This window comes from Pinus tabuliformis, chromosome 1_1, assembly GCF_031772625.1.
Source record: "Pinus tabuliformis cultivar Carrire ecotype Pingquan chromosome 1_1, CPIR1, whole genome shotgun sequence".
Classification (NCBI taxonomy): Eukaryota; Viridiplantae; Streptophyta; class Pinopsida; order Pinales; family Pinaceae; genus Pinus; species Pinus tabuliformis.
The window spans coordinates 538,961,116-538,982,892 of NC_142297.1; the positions used below are offsets into that span (position 1 = coordinate 538,961,116).

The window sequence follows — 21,777 nt, forward strand, 5'->3', positions numbered from 1 at the left end:
ATCTGCCTACCTGTTATCCAACGCTGCATAGATTCGTGAAATGTTGTACCCAACATCCCCAACTATATGTGCTTCTTATGTATTGTAAATATGAGGCCCGCCACCCTGATTCTGCGGACAAACCCTCCTGAGATGCTCCTTGCCACATATCCAACACTGCAACTATCCCTTACCATCACCTTTATTTTGCTGCCCTCTAGGATGTGATCCATTAAACTTCTTGTAAGGTGCAACATTTTCTTTCTCTCCTGCATTCTGGGGTCTGGTTCACTTCGATTTCCATTTACCTTTAGCTTTGTCTTTCCCTTTCCAACCTTGTTGAGATTTTTTCTTACGCTTTGATTGCTGATAATAGTGCTTCCATTTCCCAATGACTTTTTCAAGCGACCGAGGCTCATCATACTCAATTTGATGCACTGACAAATCCCTGAACTTTAGCTTTCTCATCATTAAGATAAAGTACATACCTCAACAACTCCAGGAACTTGGTTGTATACTCCTCATTTGTCATCGATCCCATTTTTAGCTCATAGAACTCCTTGGCTTTACTATCATAATACCTCTCTGACAAATACTTCTTCCTGAAGAGTCTCTTGAATTCATGCCAACTCAAATCCTCTATCCTGATGTCTCTAACACTCCTCACATCTTCCCACCAGATGTTTGTATTCCGTTTGAGGTTGAAGATAACTATTTTGGCCTTCATATTCTTTGTGTAATCATGCAACTCGAAGAATTTCTTCATCCCAAGTAGCCATTTCTCTGCATCTTCCAACTTCTTCAAATCTCCATCAAAGATCGGTGGCTTTGTTTTTTGAACTCATCTAGCAAATATCCCCTATCATTCCTCCTGTAAGGATGATAACGATGATGACCATGATACTTGTCAGAACCAAAACTAGAATAGAACATGTGTCCATCACCTCTCCTATCAGGTGTATACAAGAACCTGCCATCTCTGATCGTGTCATCCCTATTCGACCTGTACCCACCATGAGACCTACTTATGTATGCCCCATTAGTCCTATCCTCCTATCCATGACTGATCCTAAGAGGTCCTTGTCTTTGCAAATCTAACAAACTTTGGAGGATCAATGCGTGAACTTCTCCCTATCATTATCTGCTTTGCAATTTATTATTTCTGCCTTCAAACTTCTCAATGTGTCTGCTATGTTAGAAGAGTGCCCACCACCATGTTGCTCATCTGATCTGTAGGGAGAATCTCGTGAATTGTAGTCTACCATCTTGCTAGTCATATTTGATCTTCTTCCTGCAAGTATACCATGTCAGCTAAACCAAAACATAACATAATCAACATACCTCAGTATAGTTCAGGGGAGGATATCTCGTCTACAAGATCAACCAGATTAGCGCAATACATATATAAACATAATCATATTAGTACATAAACATTTTTTCAACCATTATCTAGTTATCATGCATGACTATACCATAACCATGACAATGCATGTATAATGACATATAGAAACTGACATGCATAACCAATGCATAACCGAGATGCACTCATGACAACCACATCCAACAACAATACCATCAACGTCCACATGGCGACACAACTGCAATAATGACCACCACCATGCATAGTCAACAAGCACATAGACTACAAGCATAAAGAACACATGCAACTGACATACATGCATGACAAATCCATTCCGCCCATACAGTCCAAGGGGTGAACCATGCTCTGATACCACTCTGTAACACCCTCCTCCCATATTTACCCAAGTTAATGGCTTGTCAAGGTAAACATGTGACAAAGAGTTACTATGATATGATTCAACTCCCCGTGAATAGTTAAGAAAGTGGAACTGACAAGACAAGACTAATCTGACCTTCCTCAAGAGCTACAGAACCTTCAAGAGCCAACCAACCCCTTCAAGTGTCCAATCTCTGAGAGAAATTTGTGTTTCGCTGAACTAAACCCCCAGTCGCTCCCATGAAAAAGCATGCATGCGACTAAGACCCTCAAGTCGCTCCCACAACAAGGCATCCATGCGACTGTGGCCTCTTTCAGCCAGTTCTGTGCTAGCGACCCGAGATTCTGAGCCACTTTTTAAGGGCTAGGACTCGGGCCTCTACCCAGAACTTCATGAAACTTCCAAAAATGATAATTAACAATGAAATGAGGCTACTAAATTAAAAACTTGAACAAGGACCTGACCTGACCCCCACTAGCCATGACAGACATTAAGTTAAACATATCATAAACATGTAATCTATAGGTCATAACAACATATCTAAACATAGGGGTCTCATGCCTATCTGAGGTTCGTCAAAAAGGACTGATGCCTCCTCATAATAGTTGCATTATCATCTATTAGGTCATAAATTCATTATTAATTCATTTACTAGTCGAAACATGATAAGAGCCATGACTAAGATCTGTCATAAAACCATGCATATAACCAACAAAACAACAATGATAGAACAACCATCAAAGCCACATAATTAAGTACATTTACACATAAAACAGGAGGAAAAGAGATCTTATTAATATATGAAAAAGCCAACCAAGCGACTTCCACAGACCACTCGACCATAGATTGGGCTGAAAAAAATCTTTCTTTCAGCCAATCACCCCCATGCCATATTCCAAGCATGAATGTTGTACTCACAACAAAAACAATCAAGGCTTCCTCACGCTTCACTGTGTATCCCGCCAAGGGATGCCTAGGCCCAAACAATGAAGATACACTTCAGGCTTTACTGCAATCTTGGCATATACCGGTCAAGGGATCACTAGGACTTAAACAAGCATGGATGCCTCTGGATTTCTCCACCTAAACCGTGAGGAATTTTTTCGTCTCCACTTCTAGGCTTTACCGTGTATCCTGCCATTATCACTCAAGGGATTCCTAGGCCCAACGAGGTCTCCACCCTCTAGGCTTTACCGTGTATCCCGCCATTACCGATCAAGGGATTCCTAGGCACAACAAGGGTATTCACAATCAGGCTTTATCGTGTGTCCCACCAAGGGATTACTATGCCTTGTGATTTTTCCTGAGACCACCCCACTCAGTTTCAAAACCATTCAACAATCCAGTGCAACCAAGTAAGATAACTCCATCACACCATGGCTATTCGGAAATGGCAAGGCAAGGCTGAAAACCACTGTCATACCTGGCAAAACTCATGACAATGATAGCAAGAGAACCAAAAATACACGTGCATATACCATGCATGCCAAAACTAACAAGGAAATCATACATGCAACTCGATACCTGCAAGTAATCCTATAGTAGCTACTTGATTCCCGCTCTTCCTTGCTTGATCTTTGCTTCCCTTTGCTTTCTTGTCCTCCCTTTGCTTTTTTTCCTCCAAGAATGCTCTAAGTGCCCAAGAGTATGAGAGAGAGAGCTCCAAAACTGAACTAACAAAAGGTTGTGAATTGATCCTCAAAATATTTTTTATCAATGAGGCCTCTATTTTATTCTATTTCCATTATTTTTCTTTCATTTTCCTCCTCCCATGCAACCTATGACCTTTCACCTACCTTTTCTCCTAATTTTCATTATTTTCATAAATACAATGTCAATTAATGCCACTTTGCCTTTCCAAAGCCTTTGCCAATTTCCTTAGCCATAATAAACCAAATGAACAGCCACACTAGGATGATTTGCTCAACATTCAGCTTGGAATAAGTGCCCCGTGACCTTGGTTAATATTTTTCCTTCATTAACTTTATTACATGTATTTTTTACTAGGGTTGTTACAGTCGCAACTCGTGTTATTTTGTGTGTGAATTTTGTGTTATTTTGTGTCTTTCCTCTACCTTTCCAACAAATTGGTATCAGATCCGAGAAAGGAATACAAGATCCGTGAAACCTACAGAGCCAATAAAAAAAGAGGCAAGTGAAAAAAGTTAATGATTAAAAATACAAAAACAAAAAAATTACATTGCAAAAATGTCGCATGTTTAAATAGTTAAAAAGTATGACATCAAGGAATGACAACCACATATATGAAGTGTTGAAGCTGTGACAATTTTATATAAACTTATGACTCGGAAAAATTTGGGTCGTCGCATGTTCCTCTATCGAAAGGTGCGACACAAACATTTTGTTAAACACCGCATACAATTTCAAAGGTTTAAACAAATTTTCATTCACATGGAGTTTAATTTTTCGAAGTTATATTAAAGTCATACCTGACATCTCCTTTTAAAGGAGTTTTATGATATAAAATCAAAGGCTCAGGTTTTATAAAGTTTAAAAAAAAGGGACTTTATTAAAGTTGTTATAAAGTCTTTATTAAAAGGGTGTTCAAAAAGTTTTAAAAGGTTTTTGTTAAAAAAGTTTTGAAAGGGTTTATAAAGTTTTTTAGCAAAAGAGGGTTCCTTATTATTATTTGAAGGGTATTTTTTAAGATGGCTTCAACAAGTTTTCAATCGCAATTTCTACTATTTATAGGGAATGATTATGACGTGTGGGCCATTAATATGGAGACCATGTTAAAGGCTCATGATGTTTGGAAATATGTAACAAATGGATTTCCAGAACCTAAAGATGAAGCAGCTGAACAATCCCTCACTAATGCAGAGAGGAAACAATGGAAGAAAGACGAAAAGAAGAATGCACTAGCATTGTAGCTTATCCAGCAAGGGGTGGACCTCACAGTGTTCCAGAAGATTATGACCACGTCATCAACAAAGATAACTTGGGATACTTTGGTGACAAGCTTTAAAGTTATGACCAAAGTCAATATTGTTAAGTAGTAGAATACTAGGAGAGATTTTGAAAGTCTGCAGATGAGAGAAATAGAGAAAATTGATTCATTCATGAATCGGGTCTCGACTGTTGTAAATCAATTAAGGATTTATCGTCATGACATAAAAGATCAAATAGTGGTTGAGAAGGTCGTCAAATCTTTGTTTACCAAGTTTGATGTTGTAATAGCAAACGTAGAAGAAGCCAAGGATTTGGAAACGCTGAAAGTTGATGAATTGATGGGATCACTTCTATCCATGAGGAAAGGATAGATAGAAATAAGGATTCCACCTTGGAAACTTCTTTTAAAAGCCAGGTTTTTATCTCAAGAGACAAAGGTCAAAGCAGAGGACAAAGGGAAAGACATGGTAGTGAGTGAGATGGCAAAGAAGAGTAGGAACATGAAAGTGGAATTAATAGCAAAAGCTTCAACAAAAATCATATAGTTGACAACTCAAAGGTGAGATGTTATTATTGCAATAAATTTGGTTGATACGCCCATGATTGTAGGAAGATGATAGTTGATCAAGGAAAGAAGAGAGCTAATGTCACTACAAAGAATACTGACTCCATGTTCCTAGCTTTCCATACCATGCATGAACCTTCTGATAATGTGTGGCTATTAGATAGTGGTTGCAGTAACCACATGATAGAGAACAAGAATTTGGTTGCCAATATGGATCAATCTGTGAAGACAGAGGTAAATTTGGGCACTGACAAGACTGTGGATGTATATGGCAAAGGAGTGGTCAACATTCTGACCAAGCAGGAGGAGCCGAAGACATTTTCAGAGGTATATTATGTCCCTGGTCTCAAATATAATCTGATAAGTGTTGGTTAGTTAATGTAGAAAGGATACAAGATTATTTTTCAGGGACAAGGGTATGTTATATATGATAAGCCTCCAAGCAAGCAGTTGATAGCAAAGGTGCAAATGACGGGGAACAAACTCTTTCCTCTCATCATGAATTACAGTGATCAGGTCAATTCTTTTATAGTTGCATGTTCTAATGATCACTGGTTATGACACTTTCGATTTGGACACTTGCATTTCTCTGGTTTGAGATTGTTGCAACAGAAGCATATGGTTAGAGGTTTACCTCCCATCAAAGAACCTTCTAGTACTTGTGAGTGTTGCATCTTGGGAAAGAAACACTGTGAAAGTTTTCCAAAGAGAGTTGCATACAGAGCAAAGAAGCCCCTTGATCTGTTCATACAGACTTGTGTGGACCTATGAGGAAACAATTGATTAGTGGAAGTTGTTACTTCCTCACTTTTATTGATAATTTCAACAGAGAAACTTGGGTTTATTTTCTAAAGAAGAAATATGAAACTTTTGCAAAGTTAGGAGAATTCAAAGCCTTAGCAAAGAACCAAAGTGAGCGTCAGATCAAGGTATTGAGATCAGATCGTGGTGGAGAATATGATTCAAATGCATTCCATGCTTACTGCAAACAACATTGAATTAGAACGCAGTTTACAACGAGATACACAACACAGAATAATGGTGTCGCAAAGAGAAAGAACAAAACAATTATGAATATGGCAAGGAGCTTGTTAAAAGGAAGAAACTTGTCCAATGATTATTGGGAAGAAGGAGTTGCATGTTTTGTTTATGTGATAAACAGATCTCCTACAAAGAGTGTGATGAACAGAGTAGCAACATGGTTAGGTATGTATTGTAGTGTATTTCATCTCAGAGTGTTTGGATGTGTAGCATATACTCATGTGCCTAAAGAGCTGAGAGGTAAGTTGGATGATAAAATTGAAAAATGCATATTCACTGGTTATACTGACCAGTGGAAAGCTTACAAATTATATAACCTTGTCACCAAGAAGACCATAACCAACCTAAATGTTTTGTTCAAAGAATAAGAGTCATGAAATGGAAGTACAGACAAAGCAGTTGATGTATGAGTGCCACTGATGAAAGAAGAGGATGTAGCAAAAAAGGAGCAGCAAGGATCACAAGAGAAGACATCAAACAGAGTCACGTTGGCAAGAACTTCAAGTTTTTCTGAACAACATGGATCTTCAAGTAGATCAACAGACCAAAATTCTCCCAACAATCAATCAGGTGATGAATCAAGCAATGGTAAGAGAAAAATGAGAAGTATGAAAGATATTTATGATGATTTGGATTTTAGTTCAAATTTTGCATTGTTCTCATTCCAACATTTTTCGTTTGAAGAAGCTATCAGAGATGAAAATTGGGTGCAAGCCATGGATGAAGAAATTGAAGCTATTGAAAAGAAGTAAATGAAATGATGAACAAGAAAAATGATATTGATGATGATTTTACATGTAAGCCTAATGATGATCTTGAGTGTGCAGACTACAGGCAAAAATCAACGGTACTTGATGATGAAAGTGAAGAGAAGGACACGAAAGTTTATGAAAACGAGGAAGAATGCATTAAAACCATTTTTCAGCATTGGAGTCAAGAAGAAATCAGATTTTGCTATCAAGAAATATTGCAACAAGAATATGAAGTGCAAGAAGCAAAGTGAAGTTCACAGTTTAAAGATAAAGAGTTGTGGCAGCAGTTCATGAGTGAACGAATCTTTGAAGAGGAAGTTGTAAAAGACATTATCAGATTGTTTTTAAGAAAAAATTCATGATAGGTCAAAGAAAAATTGCAGTAACAACAACTAAAGAAATCCTACAGAAAGAAAGCGCAACTAAGAATGAAATAGTTTCGAGGATATAGAATTTGGAAGAAACGAAGAAAATGCAAAATTGTCAAATTTTTTAGTCATTGTAAGCCTAGTTGAGACTTACTCTCGCATGCAAAATAGTTTAAACTTAGAGTGGAGTTAACTGAGTCAAGTGTGAGTTAGTTCAACTTCAGTCTTATATTTGGTAAAGACAAATATAACATGTGTTTGCATGATGAAGTTATTTTGAGTGACTAAGTAATTGAAAAAATATAAATACCCCATGATGGGTTCATTGTAATCAAGTCAAGTCAACTTTGTGTGATAGCTGCAACTGGTATTATTGTGTGCGAGAATTTTGTGCGTTCCCTACATTGCCTTTCCAACAAATATCCCAGCCGATCCAGTTCACCTTTCTGCACACTTCGATTTACATATGGCTTGGTTAGGAATGGCAATTAGGTTTCAAACCTACTCAACCAATCTTCCTCTTCGACTTTGAGTACCACCATTGTCCTTGCGTGGACAAGCCTGGGCCGCTCCTGTCCGACTGTCGGTGTCACGCCGCTACACCTGCGGTGCTCTTCCAACCGCTTATAGCGAGGTGCGGCACCACCGAACGCTTTCTTTTCACCAATACTCACCTTCGTGGACTACGCCTAATTCACTTGTCCTTACTTAGTTTGTGTTTCGCAACCAAGTAAAATGCATTAGCCTTTATACTTAATGAAGCCCATACTCATTCATTATCCATATGCAATTAACCATGAACATCAACAATTGCAAACAAGTATAAAGGGAGGGGCAACTCCCGAACAGTCTGCCCAACAATATATTATAACAGTTTCTTCAATAATACAATACAAGCGATGCTTGGCAAGCTCCAAGCCAACACTTAGAATAATTTACTATCAAGGCATAGAACAGCCTTTACAATACATGTGCCAACCTCATACGGTAGGAGGGTCCTCACCCGAGACACCAAGAACTCCACCTCTAAGTCCTGCACAAATCCACCTCAAACCGCACCTTGAACACCCTACGAATGACCTCCCAGTAAAACTGCGCACTTCACAAGTGGAGCGCATGAGATATGCGCACTCCTCTTTTCTGCGCACTCCTTTACCCCTTGTCCAATGCGTAGAAGGAAATGCGAGCTGAGTTGATGCTCCAAATGATCTCAAGCTTCCATACTTATACATGTTTCTGCGTGGGTTTATGGGAGGGTGTCTAGCCTTAAGGCCGACCCCATAACTCATCACTACATGCCCACAAATACACATTAACATGTCGGCCTAGCTCCATAATACATCGCATATAAAAGAGGATCCAACACTTAACCATTTTAAGTGTTTCTCCTTTATCGTCGCACTTAACGTCGCATAAGGTTGTGAGGATCGTCGCATATCGTCGCATAAGGAGCGCCCGCCCGTCGCATGTCCGCCCGCCCGTCGCACCAATGTGCGCCCGTCGCACCCGACGCTCGTCTGCCCGCGTTGCGAAGACCTTACATCCTCCTCCACCTGAAATCGTTGTCGTCCTCGACAACATACCATCTCGGTAGCTCTCCACCAAGATCATCATCAACCATGATGTCGACTCCTCCATATAAGGCAAACATCCCTGCAACATATATAAAGCTCCATCTCCATCATGTCTCACCTTAGCAACCAACTGTCACCAAGATACTCCATACCAATGTATGTCATATATCAGATGCCCATGATCATCGACCATTTTGCCACAATCTCCTCATGCTGCTCTCCACCATGGAAGGTTTTTCCCTCCAACTCAAGCTACATGATCACCGCAACAATGTGTCATCTCCATCATGCCATCACCATCATGTGCAAAACCGCCCATGATATGTCAACAAGTGTTAACACACCTCAACCATGTGTCAACATCTCATCTCAACAATATGTTATATCTCGGAACACCTCAATCCATGATGATCAACCATCATGTCACAATCTCCACATGTTGCTCCATTGTGGAAGGCTGGTCCCTCCATCCAAGCTGCCTGCTCACTGCAACATATCGTGTCGACCTCATCATGTGTCGTCCTCATGTGAACTGCTGCCATGATACTCCAACACAATACCGACATATCTCTGTACACTGCTAGCCCTCATGCCTGAACTAGTTGGGTAGCTAATCCAACCATCAGCTCAAACCATGAGAATGCACATCCTCATGCCACTATCAGTCGTTCCTCAAAGCATCCTGTCACATCCTGAACTCGATCAAGAATCCATCCATATAAGTAAACCATGTTCAGGTCCATGAAGTAGTCCTCATCTCATCTGCAACATGCTTCATATAGCCAACCTGATGTCCATGACTCTAGTTGTCCATGATGTCAAACTCATGTAGACTCCATCTCAACCTCTGGTCATCTGCATCCAAGTCTGCACCTGTCATAAAGAAGCCTCCTCTAAGGCCCCTTGTAAAGTTGATGTGGTTCCTCCCTACCAAGGCCTCCACACCAACCTTCCTCCAAGGTTCTCTATAGAGAAAGGAGGGCCAGGAAGTTTCCTCCCTGACTCTCATCCACCCATGTGTCAGATTGATGTTGTGTCCTCAAGTATTTATGCACAGCTTCAATCTCCTCACATGTACATCCAAGCTCACCTAGCTTGTTCTTTGTCAACTGAAAGTCATATATGCCCATAGCATACCTGCAAAAGTCCACTATTCCAGCAGGATCTCTACCTCCATAATCCTCATCAACCACTGCCTCTGAAGTAGCACTCGGGCTTCCTTCACTTGTAGCTCCATTGTGAAGATCATTAGTAGAAGATGCTCCCACCAAGTGTCTCCATGTTCGTGAGGTCCTCTTCTCACTTCCTTCATTCCTCTTTCCAGCTCTTGCAACGAAGTCAACAAGCTTCCTTTCCTTCGTTGTTTGAGTTATACTCCCAAGTCCTCTTTGCTCCACATCCTCATGCTTTACATTCGGATCTTTGGGATACAAAGTCATAGAAGCCATCCTTGGTCTATACCCCAAGCAACTTCTTCTATTCATCGGTACCATCATGGCCTTCCCTCCAGTTGTGATCAAGAGAATGTCTCGGCTCACCATTGGTATGGCTTGTGCAAGCTCCATAAAGTCTAGCCCCAACACCATAGAATGATCATCCATGTCCACAACTCTCAAGTCCAACTTCCCGAACCATGATCCTACTTTCACCTGAGTGTCCTTCAACACACCATCAACAGCTCTAATGGTAGAGTTAATGTTAGGGTCCCACCCTAACCCCCTTATTTATGTCATGAGATCACGTCATAGTCAAGAGTCAATAAAGCCCATATTAATAATTGTAAGTGGTTAACCCGCAATTAATGACGGGACCACAGTTAGTTGCAAATGGGCGGTAGTATTAGATAGATGGTATTAATAAAACCCACGATATTGGCCCATGGTATTGCATGTATGAGTCATATATAAAGGATAGAGACTCCCTGCGAGGAGCATCGTGTCTTGTTTTGTAATCGAGCTCTGCTCTATTGGAGGTTGCCCCCTCGAAGAGGCCTGTGAACATTTCTCTCTGAATAATAAAATCATTGCTATTCTGTGTTCTGGGTATATTTTCTTCGCATATTTTGTGTTCTCGGTATCTTTTCTTCCCAAATTCTATGTTTGGGTATCGCTTTGCAGGTTAAGAGCATAACAAGTGGTATCAGAACACTTTCCAGGGCTCGGTGGGATCTCCAAATTTTAGCAAAATTTTTTTTTGGCTAGAGACGTGTTCCGGCATCTTTAAACCACGGGATTTGTCGTTAAGCGCATAAACCTGCGGATTTGGGGAGGCATGCACGCAGGAAATACAAGAGGTGGTCACGTCTGTTGGACTCCCTTGTAACCCCTTTGGGTACCCCTTCGAGTAGTAGCGCATTAGACAGAACCGCGCACAGACTGTCTTCCACGTACCCTCTGGGTATATAGGAAGCCCCCTAGCTCCCTTGAAACCTCGCCATAGATAAACCTTCGGCCGTCTTGTGGCTACAGTACACCGAGAACAGCACTCGGAGAGATTACTCGCCCGTACGATAGGGTAGTTGGGTTGTACGGCTAAGGGTACGGTCGATCCTCCTTAGTTAGAGCCCTGAAACATTGGGCCGAGTACTACTGTCAGACCCTTATGTATATTGCGATCTGTAGCACCTGACACTCCCCAAGACCATAGTTCCCTTTCTATTGGGGGATCACACATCATCTATTCCAGATCAGCCGTAGCAGTTGTTCCACCATTCAGATCTATCAGATCCACCAGATCGGATATTCCAGATCAGCAGCAGCAGTTGTTCCACCATTTGGATCTCTCAGATCCACCAGATCGGAGTAGTTGTGAAGGGTTCCTGTACCTGGATATAATTTTCGCAGGACTTTTGGCAGCATTGATTTTTTGAGGAGTGGCGACTGCAGTATTGATCAGGAAGGAGTAAAACTCCGTTAGGAGTTTTCCAAAAAAAAAAAAAAAGTCTGAGATCTTCCGGGGCGCTTATTGGTGACCTAGCCCATCAGTATCAGGACGACGAGCTGAGCAAGGTGGTACCATTCAATTTCTTAGTACAAATTTTTACGCGGTCCCAATTTTTCATCAAGTTGGTGTATGGTAGAAACTCGCGCTCAAGCGATGGCCAATGAAAGGATCGACAAAATTGAAAACCATGTGCACTCCCTCCAAACTGCGGTGAACAAGATCGAACTTGAGCTTCAAGGAATGAGTAACCACATACAACTTGAGCTTAGGGGAATGGGTAACCAGATACAGGAGGCACTCCAAAAGGGCAAGGAACCAGCCCACGAGGAGGCGTATAATGGCCATGAATACCATGAGGGTGAGTCTAGCCACTCTCCTCACGTTTGGCACTCCCATCCACCACCCAGTGAGCGACCTCCCAAGTTGGATATGCAGGAATTTGACGGTTCTCACACGTCCGCATGGCTAGCACAAATGGAGCAGTATTTCCAATTGAATCATATCACAGATGAGGGGACTAAGCTTATGGTGGGCACCATGTACTTGGACAATGAACGATGGCAATGGAAGGAATGGCATCAGCGTTGCAATGGACATTTTCAGAATTGGGCCCAATTTGCCAAAACTCTTCGCAGTCGCTTTGAACAGGAAGACTCTTTTTTGGGGCGTCTCACTAAGCTCCGACAGACGGGTACAGTGGAGGAATATATTACTGCTTTTGAAGCCTTAGCCTTCCGCACTAAGGGTCTCACAGATGAGTTCTACATGGAATGCTTTATCAGCAGTCTTAACGAAGCCATCAAAGCTCAGGTTCTACTCCACCACCCTCCCACATGGACAGAGGCTTGCCAGGTAGCCCATAAGGTGGAACGTGCATTAACCGCCCAATCCAGCCGCCCCAACTTCCCCGCTAAAGGTCGTCCCTCACAGGCTCCCAATATGACTCAGACACTTAAGATTCAAAAGGTGTCACTTGCGGAAATCGCCGAAAGAAGGAAGCAAGGACTATGTTACTACTGTGATGAAAAATATTCCCCGGGTCATAAATGTAAAGAGCACAAGTTTTTTCAAATAGATGCCACTGACTACAGCTCCACCGAGGAAGATCCACCACTTGAGGAACTGGAGGCTATCGAAGAAGATAACCAACGGGAGATTGTATCTGATGAACCAGTTATTTCGCTAAATGCATTGGCAGGAATTTCTTCCCCTCAAACTCTCAAAATCAGGGGTTTTCTTAAACATCGCCCAGTAATAGTCTTGATTGATAGTGGAAGTACCCATAATTTCATCCACCAAAAGATCGCTGAAGCAGCACATTGTTTCGTCCGGGCAGTTTCTAACTTCCAAGTCCAGATTGCAGATGGGGGCACAATGAAATGTGAAGGTCGCTGTGAAAATGTCAAAATTCAAATGGGGGATTATCAATTGAAAACCCACATGTTTGCAATACACATGGGGGGTTGCGACATTGTCCTCGGCGCGGAATGGCTCCGCACTCTTGGGCCAATCACAATGGATTTCCAGGAGTTATATATGAGTTTTAAGCAGAACAACTCCACACATACCCTCCGTGGACTACAGGCGGGAGCCCCCTCTATCATCAGCTCGCATAGGATGGAAAAATTGTTAAAAAAGGGCCATCATGGAGTGGTAGCTCAATTTAATGCCATCCAGGTAGTAGACACCATGCCTCCACCAATTCATCCTGAGATGCAACAGATTTTAAATAAACATCGGATGGCCTTTGACAAGCCTCATGATCTTCCACCCTCGCGAGGGGAACATGATCATAGCATCACATTAGTTCCAGGGGCCCAACCCCCAAATGTGCGGCCATACAGATATCCGTTCACCCAAAAGAATGAAATAGAAAAAATCATCAAGGAATTGTTGGAAGCAGGTGTCATTCGTCCCAGCATTAGTCCTTATTCATCTCCAGTGGTCATGGTCCTCAAGAAAGATGGGGAGTGGCGGATGTGTCCAAACTTCAGGGCCCTCAATAAGTTAACAATCAAAGATAAATTTCCCATCCCAGTGGTTGACGATTTGCTGGACGAACTCAATGGGGCTCAATTCTTCACTAAGTTGGATCTTCGCTCAGGCTACCACCAAATTCGCATGAAGGAAGTCGACATTCCCAAGACAGCTTTCAGAACTCATGAAGGCCATTATGAGTTCCTGGTCATGCCATTTGGTCTCTGTAATGCCCCCTCTACTTTTCAGAGCCTTATGAATCACCTCCTCAAACCATATCTCAGAAAATTTGTCCTTGTCTTCTTCGATGACATCCTCATCTATAGTGGCACTTGGGCGGCACATCTTCAGCATGTAGATCTACTCTTGCAACTGCTCCGCACGCATAAATTATTTGTCAAGATGTCTAAGTGTTCGTTTGGCATGGAAGAAGTTGAGTATTTGGGCCACATTGTGGGGCGTGAAGGTGTCAAGGTGGACCCAAAAAAGATCCAGGCAATGCAAGAATGGCCTCAACCTAAGACCTTGAAAAGCTTGAGAGGATTTTTGGGTCTCACAGGCTATTATCGTAAATTTGTCCGCAACTATGGCCGCATAGCGAAGCCCCTAACGCAACTCCTAAAGAAAAATTCCTTCTTCTAGAACGAAGAAGCACAACAGGCATTTACCGCTCTCAAAACCGCCATGTGTTTCACTCCGGTCTTAGCACTACCGGACTTCACCAAATCATTTGTCATTGAATCTGATGCTTCGGGAACAGGTATTGGAGCGGTCTTAATGCAGGAAGGGCGACCATTGGCATTCACCAGCCAACAACTAAGTGGGAGGAATCTGGGCCAATCTACCTACGAGAAGGAAATGATGGCCATCTTACATGCAGTCGAGACCTGGCGACCTTACTTGTTGGGGCGACGTTTCCAAATCCGCACAGATCATCACAGTCTTAAATATTTTTTGGAGCAACGCCTATCTTCCCCACAACAAAATAAATGGTTAGCCAAAATGCTAGGGTATGATTATGAGATCATTTACAAGAAAGGGAAAGACAACAGGGTAGCAGATGCATTGTCGCGCCAATTTGAGGAGGAAAGTACTCTGCTCGCAATTTCCCTCCCCGTTCCAGACTGGATTGAAGAGGCTCACAGGGAATGGTTTTCACATCCCGGGCTCTCCCAACTCATTTCTCAATTGCAGATAGATCCTAATTCCAGCAAGGGCTACTCGTGGCAGAATGATATTCTTCGCTACAAGGACAGAGTCGTAATAGCACCAACATCCACCCTCAAAAGTCGCATTTTGGCAGAATTGCACTCATCTCCCATTGCAGGACATTCGGGCTTTCAGAAGACATGTGCTCGCACCAGAAGATCATTTTTTTGGGCCGGCATGAAACAGGACATCCTTACTTTCATAGCAGAATGTGACGTCTATCAACGCCACAAAGGGGAAACCGTCAACACACCAGGCACATTACAACCATTGCCCATTCCGGCGTCAATTTGGATGGAGGTCTCCATGGATTTCATTACAGGTCTTCCAAAGTCTGGGAACAAGTCAGTCATCATGGTGGTTGTGGACCGACTGTCGAAGTATGCTCATTTCTGCGCCCTACCCCAACCATTCACACCCACTTTGGTTGCTCAAACTTTCATGGATCAGATCTTCAAATTGCATGGCATGCCCACTTCTATTGTGTCCGACCGCGACCCAATCTTCACCAGTAATTTTTGGCAGGAGCTCTTCAGAATACAAGGCACTCAACTCAAACTCAGTACTTCATATCATCCGCAAACAGATGGTCAAACCGAAGCCGTCAACAAATGTCTAGAAACCTACCTTAGGTGTTTCACTTCAGAAAAACAACACCTTTGGGTACAGTGGTTACCTCTGGCAGAATGGTGGTATAACACCAACTATCATGCCACCACCAAAATGACTCCCTATGAAGCAGTCTATGGACAACTTCCGCCTTCCCCTACTTCTTATCTCAAGGGGTGCTCCAAAGTACAAGCCGTGGATCAACTCCTACAACACCGCGCAACCATGCTTGCCCATCTGCGCGAGAATCTTCATCAAGCTCAGAACCGTATGAAGCAACAGGCTGACCAACATCGCTCAGAGCGCCAATTTCAAGAAGGGGATCAGGTCTTTTTGAGGCTGCAACCATATAAGCAAACATCACTCAAAGACAAGGGTTGTCAAAAGCTCTCTCCAAAATTCTACGAACCATACCAAGTACTTCAGCGCATTGGAGAAGTGGCTTACAAGTTGGCTTTGCCACCTACAGCAAAAATCCACCCAGTTTTCCATGTATCGTGCCTCAAGAAAGTGATTGGGAACAATTGCCGAGTTCAAACCAGTCTACCTGAATTGGACGAAGAAGGATCAATCTGGCTTCAACCGGAATAGGTTCTAGACACACGAGACAAGCACCTGCGCGGCCGCATGCTTAAGGAGGTCCTCGTCAAATGGAAAGACACCTCTCCGGAAGATGCAACTTGGGAACCAGCCACTATTCTTCAGCAGTTCCCGCAGCTTCAGCCTTGAGGACAAGGCTAGTCTTAAGGGGGAGGGCATGTTAGGGTCCCACCCTAACCTCCTTATTTATGTCATGGGATCACGTCATAGTCAAGAGTCAATAAAGCCCATATTAATAATTATAAGTGGTTAACCCGCAATTAATGACGGGACCACAATTAGTTGCAAATGGGCGGTAGTATTAGATAGATGGTAAATGGGCGGTAGTATTAGATAGATGGTATTAATAAAACCCACGATATTGGCCCGTGGTATTGCATGTATGAGTCATATATAAAGGATAGAGACTCCCTGCGAGGAGCATCGTGTCTTGTTTTGTAATCGAGCTCTGCTCTATTGGAGGTTGCCCCCTCGAAGAGGCCTGTGAACATTTCTCTCTGAATAATAAAATCATTGCTATTTTGTGTTCTGGGTATATTTTCTTCGCATATTTTGTGTTCTCGGTATCTTTTCTTCGCAAATTCTATGTTTGGGTATCGCTTTGCAGGTTAAGAGCATAACAGTTAACTGCTTTGACAACACTCCATTCCCTCTCCATCTTTGCTTTCTTCCCAAAAGACTTTGCTGCCTTTCTGCTTATGAAGCTATGAGTAGCTCCCATATCAACCAAAGCTGCAAACTTCTTTCCCTTCACGGTCACCTGCACAAAACTTAACTTCAAGGAACCATCTTCCTTTACCGGCTTTGTCTTGCACCTTATATCAACGACCTTCTTCAAGAATTCGGCCTCAGAAGTGTCAATAGGTTTATGCTCCTTCTTGACATTCCTCTTAAGGTACTTCACTTCCTTGCTTGGTCCTTCTAGGGAACTCGGCCCCGGCCTAGCTTGACTTGCTTCAAACTTTCCTTCTACCGTGTTCTGCTCAAGTGCACCAACCAAGTGCCCATTGACCAAGTTCATGGAACTTAGCTTCCGAATGTCCTCTAGATGATCTCGGTAGTGAGTTCCCAACCTGTCAATGTAGTCGAGCTCTTCCTGCTCAATCACCACAACCTTCTTACCAAGAAGTTTCTTCTTTATCTCTTCCTCAACCTGCTTGATTTCGGCTTCCACCTTGGCACTTTCCTTCCTCAACCGGGCTCTTTCATCAAAGAGCTCTTGAAGACCAAGTCCACTATGTTGGATCTCCTCATCAAGTTCATTGAGTTCAACATCTGTCGTACTTCCGCATTGGCTTCTAAGTTCTTCAAGTTCCCTTCTTAGTTCCGAACAGCTCTCTCGAATCTTCATGTTCTCAGCCTTCATCGCAACCCAGTTAGAACTCCATTGACTCATATGTTCCAACACTTCGTACCGAAGAGCTTCAACCGCATTATGGCTAGATTCACCTTTCGTAGGTTCATCTACCATCACTACCTTTTCAGCCTTCTCCATATTTCACCAAGTCACCTGCAACCTGAACCAACCCTTGTTCCACTTCGTGTGAAACGGTTTCCTTCACCTACAAGTACTTGTCATACCGAGTCTTGAAAATGCTTCAACACATGAACCTATTCAAGCCTCAATATCACCTGTCAAATTTCCAAGTGTATACACACTTGCTTCGCCCAGCTTCCTGCAAGACTTCTCCAAGTCTTCAGACCTGCTCTGATACCACCTGTCACGCTAGTGCAGTGGGATCAGCACTTCATCATCAACCCGAACACGAGCTCTGATACCACCTGTCACGCCCCTACACCTGCGGTGCTCTTCCAACCGCTTATAGCGAGGTGCGGCACCACCAAACGCTTTCTTTTCACCAATACTCACCTTCGTGGACTACGCCTAATTCACTTGTCCTTACTTAGTTTGTGTTTCGCAACCAAGTAAAATGCATTAGCCTTTATACTTAATGAAGCCCATACTCATTCATTATCCATATGCAATTAACCAAGAACATCAACAATTGCAAACAAGTATAAAGGGAGGGGCAACTCCCGAACAGTCTGCCCAACAATATATTATAACAGTTTCTTCAATAATACAATACAAGTGATGCTTGGCAAGCTCCAAGCCAACACTTAGAATAATTTACAATCAAGGCATAGACAGCCTTTACAATACATGTGCCAACCTCATACGGTAGGAGGGTGCTCACCCGAGACACCAAGAACTCCACCTCTAAGTCCTGCACAATCTACCTCAAACCGCACCTTGAACACCCCACGAATGACTTCCGGTAAATCTGCGCCCTTCACAAGAGGAGCGCATGAGATATGCACACTCCTCTTTTCTGCGCACTCCTTTACCCCTTGTCCAATGCGTAGAAGGAAATGCGAGCTGAGTTGATGCTCCAAATGATCTCAAGCTTCCATACTTATACATGTTTCTGCGTGGGTTTATGGGAGGGTGTCTAGCCTTAAGGCCGACCCCATAACTCATCACTACACGCCCACAAATACACATTAACATGTTGGCCTAGCTCCATAATACATCGCATATAAAAGAGGATCCAACACTTAACCATTTTAAGTTTTTCTCCTTTATCGTCGCACTTAACATCGCATAAGGTTGTGAGGATCGTCGCATATCGTCGCATAAGGAGCGCCCGCCCGTCGCATGTCCGCCCGCCCGTCGCACCAATGTGCACCCGCCGTGCCCGCGCGCCCGTCGCACCCGACGCTCGTCTGCCCGAGTTGCGAAGACCTTACAGTCGGGATTGTAAATGACGGTGTGAATCTGTGCAACGAAATTCACCATTATCGTGTCATCCTGAAATCAGCCAGAACTAAGTCCTTTTGCGAACGGGTATCAAAAAAATTGATGAACACAGTTTGGCTCTGGTATCACTTGTTGGTTTTAGAGGTATGCAAAAGTATTCAACATTAGAGAAATAATGATAGAAAAAATAACTATACATACACAGTTTATGTGGTAAAGCTTTCATAATTTGTTAAAGATAGTAAAATTTGTCACCAGTAGGGCAAGGATTTTATTATCTTACAATTGGCCTCTTCAATATTCCTATTTTACAAATATAATCACAACTTCAATCGTTTAGTTAACCATCATTTAATTTCATAAAACCAACACTGTTAAAATCAACCCTAATATGATTCAGGCTATAACGAAGACGTTACAGTCGAAGTTCGATAAGAACTAGACTCCACCGTAGTAACACCAATCATTCCTGCAAATGAACCCTGAAGAGAGCCCAAAAATGATATTTGATGATTTATCTAAATTTTATTCAGATAAGGGAAGATTTTCCATTTAATGGGAGACTAATCAACACCAGCGGTCGTTTAAATACATTACACTGAAATAAAGTTTAAATAGTATACAAATGTCGATGCAAAACAGTCTTGTAAGAAGAATCGCAAATTTTATGTCAAGAAGTTAGTTTGTTTACCTGAATCCCTCGCTGCTTCCAATCCTCAAAGCTGCTCGCAACGTACATTGACTCCACCAAGGCGTTGTCTAAACATCTTAACTGTATAAGCCCCATTTCTTTCCAATAATCAAGAATTGACTTAGCAAAATCACGGTTCTCGTCATAAAACCACAATCTTTGTTTGGCACGAGTGATAGCAACATATAAATGTTTTAATTCACTGCAGAGAAGATTATGTTTGCGATTGTCAAACCTAGGATACTTAGGAAGTGCTTTTTGATCAAAGTTGTTGAAGGCTTTCTGATCCATGAACTCATAAATTACCCTCCATTTGGTGGCCAATGGAGAGCTAGTAAAAAAGTTGTATAGTAGCACATCCTACAGAACACAAGAAAGAGAATATCAATTACAAAAACAGAAACTTACATGGCCGTACTCATCAGTGTTTGACTGGTCTACATAAACACGGGCATCAAGTTGTACATTCTGAGCCTCAGAATTTTATATATACGTCTTATATTTGCAAAAAACTGTATTCTTTCTTTCAGTGAAACTCAGAATTATGCAGAGAGAAGAAAACACCTGAAACTCAAGACCTTTGCATTCAAGTATTGTCAACACAAGGCCTTGTTTCCCAACTTGGCTAATCACTTCTTCCTTTGCGTGATCATCCCTTACCAGAATTGCCTGTTCAGCGCCAAATTCATATTTGCCACTTCCAACGTTTCCTCCATGGCCAAAAAGTGTTGTAATAAGACTTTCGTCTTCATCAGTTTCAAGAAATATTGGAGCTTCTCCAAATATGAGACTTCTTTCTGCGCTCAATCTATCTACAGCCGAAGGAAAGAAATGATACAGCAGCTCCACAACACTCTGCGCTAGTTTAATTATTCCACTGTGAGTCCGAAAATTTTGGCTTAAATGAAATAAATCAGGCATGCCGATTTGAGATGACATTTCATTATTAACATCTGCTTCCAGAAACTCCCTGTAGAACACATTTCTAATATCTTGGAATCGAAAATTAACCCCTCTTGCAATCGTTTGGGCTGTGTCACCCGCAAAGACATAGCCCTCATGAAAATTAGAACATACATATTTGAACAAAGTAATTTGGGCCATTGTCAGGTCCTGAACTTCATCAACATAAATAAAGTCGATTTTTCGACCTAAATATGCAGTGGATCTTAGCTGACCATGCAAGTGGTTCACTATATCTGCAATGTCAAAGTCTCCATTCCTTTGCTTTTGCTTTTCATAATGCAAGAATAACTCATAGATTGCTTCTCTCTGATTGGAATTTAACATAGAAACCCTACTTTCTGCCATCAGAATATAGTCTTCTCGACTCATCGTAAAGTTTGAAGATTTCATTGATATTAAACTACCTTTTATGTGTGATACAATTTCAGTGAATACCGCAGAAGAGTCGAGGCCTCTTTTTAAATCTTCACAGAAATGTGGCCAGTACATCGAGTTGAAACGTTCATAGCCGACTTCTCTTGTTCTCATAATTTCCATAAACGCAAAAGATTTTCCATGCATGGACCCCTTTTCACCATCAAAGAAATGGTATGGCACACTCCCATCCAACATCAAAAGGAACTTGTAGAATGTAATGACCAATGGAAAATTCTTCTCAGGTACATCTATGAAACTGTCAGGAATATCATTCATCTCGCCTAGGCGATCACTGCTATCATGCATAGCCGTGTTGGGAGCATGATCTTTTCCCAGCAGAGAACTACAGAAACAACAAATTCTAACATCAGCGTATAATAATAGGTAATGATTTGGTTATCCTTAATTTCATGTAATGATTTGGTTATCCTCAATTTCATGTAGACATTTTTATTTATATGTGCAACCAACCTTCCCAAAACAATTTTCAAAGCATGTATTAGCTCAGAGTTCCATGAATAGTTTCCTTAAGTCACCAATGAAAGAACCTCCCCTTTTCGGTGTTCACTACAGAAGCTAACATTTAGTGGCACACATATGTAAATTCAAGCTACCAAACTCCCGGTTACTCATCAACAAACTTTACCATATGATGTCTAGCACCCCAATTTTGAGT

The 21,777-nt window shown here is 42.0% G+C and overlaps 1 protein-coding gene across 1 annotated transcript in view; it reads right to left on the bottom strand.

The window, feature by feature from the left end:
- LOC149214184 (uncharacterized) overlaps positions 1-21,452 on the bottom strand; it is a 133,818-nt gene extending 112,366 nt beyond the window's left edge. Inside the window, exons 1-2 of the mRNA XM_089392217.1 lie at positions 20,283-21,452; positions 19,719-20,078 (exon numbers count right to left, since the gene is read on the bottom strand). Of these exons, the coding sequence (XP_089248343.1) occupies positions 19,719-20,078; positions 20,283-21,407 (1,485 nt within the window). The 5' untranslated portion in view covers positions 21,408-21,452. The remainder of the gene's footprint in view (positions 1-19,718; positions 20,079-20,282) is intronic.
- Between the last annotated feature and the right edge of the window lie 325 nt (positions 21,453-21,777).